Genomic DNA, 1581 nt, shown 5'->3' with positions numbered 1-1581 from the left:
CCTGACGAGCTTGGGGGTGATTGAGACAAAACTTTTTCCTTCTCAAACACGTCATCAACGATATTGTCTTCCTCCTCGCTCTCGTCTTCATCCTCATCGTCAACTTCATCACTATCAATCAACTCTTTAAAACTCCTATAGCCCTCCACCTCTTCTTCCTCCTCGTCTTCATCTGTAACCACCAAACCTCTTTGTGGTACTCTCTTCCCTTCTCTCTGCATTCTCACGCCATCCCCTCTATCCTTCCCATGACCCATTTCAGACCCACTAGCACCTCTCCTTTTCACTCTACTGTCAATCCCCTTCCCTAATTCTCGACCCGGAAACCTCTCAACCGAACCCCAACCCTTTCCCTGGCCAGTCAAACCGCCGTTCCTCTCATTCTTTCTCTCTAATTCACTGCCAAACTTCCCTTTCCTAGAGTACTCGCTTGAATTGCGGGTCCCACTTCGCCTATCAAATGACCTACCGCCATTAAAACTACTACGGTTCTCCGCCAACCCACCACCATATCCCCCTCTTCCCCTAGAAACTGGCTTCTCCAGACCACGGCCCACACTATTACCCCCATTCGGAATATCAAAATCATCACCATCAAACTCGCTCTCTTTCCTCCTCTTCTCACCCCTCTCTCTCCTCCCATATCCTCCATTATCACCACCATTATTCCCCTCCACGTCAATATCGCTGTACACCTTACTTTTCCTAAACGAGTTAGAACTCAACCCACTGACCCAGTCATCGAGTTCCGCCTCATCTTCAATTAAGCTCTTCGCGACCCTCACCTCGTGGCCCGAACCCGAATCAGATCGTGCCCTTCCGGAACGAACGGAAAATTTACGAACCCCAATCTGAGTTGTCAGTACCCCCTTTTCTTCGTAGGAGGGGGTAAATGGTGGCTCCAAGAACCGGTACTTGAGTTTCAGGGGGAAGATCCGGGAAAAAAGGGGCACAACCCGGGTAATAGGCACCCCATATTTGGCGGTATATGAGGTGGATAGACGGCCTGCTGGTACCAAACCAGTGCCCAATGAGAAAACTTTCATGGGCATGCTATCTGAGAGAGAACAGGGCTACAGGGTTTAAGCCTTTTTCCCTCAAATGGAAATGGAGGGTTTAACGAGGGAGAGTGAAATGTGAGGGATAAGGGTGTGCATAAGTGGAAATTTCACAATTTGTCCCAAATCTATTCGTATTATAATAATTGGTCCCCATACAATGTTGTTCTCTATTTGTAAAGACGATACAATTGAAAATAAAAAATAAAAAAATGAGGTTGATCGTCAACTTTTTATTTTAACTATACAACCAGAAATGACGGGAATAATTGTAATCTTTGTTATCATGTGATTCACCACAAAATTTTCATCATCCACACATGTTGGAAAGTAAAATCTAACTTATAAAGTTTCAAATGAGAAGATCACTTATGATTTAACAAATATTTAGACTTATCCATGATTAGACAATGATTGGACTTGCAACTCGAGTGAAAAGTTGTAAATCAACTCGATTTTTAAAATTTAAATAAATTAAGAATCTAGTCAACAATTATTATGGATCACAAGAAAAGTACTCTGA

At 43.6% G+C, this 1581-nt stretch overlaps 1 protein-coding gene across 1 annotated transcript; it reads right to left on the bottom strand.

Moving 5' to 3' along the window:
* Positions 1–6: 6 nt before the first annotated feature.
* Positions 7–1129, bottom strand: LOC111389906 (DEAD-box ATP-dependent RNA helicase 26-like; the record flags this gene model as incomplete). Its single annotated transcript, XM_023014891.1, has 1 exon — positions 7–1129. A coding segment is annotated over exon 1 (1046 nt), but the record flags the coding sequence as incomplete, so codon positions are not given.
* Between the last annotated feature and the right edge of the window lie 452 nt (positions 1130–1581).

Source organism: Olea europaea, unplaced genomic scaffold, assembly GCF_002742605.1.
Source record: "Olea europaea var. sylvestris unplaced genomic scaffold, O_europaea_v1 scaffold6315, whole genome shotgun sequence".
Classification (NCBI taxonomy): domain Eukaryota; kingdom Viridiplantae; phylum Streptophyta; class Magnoliopsida; order Lamiales; family Oleaceae; genus Olea; species Olea europaea.
This window is presented reverse-complemented; position numbering and strand designations above follow the sequence as displayed.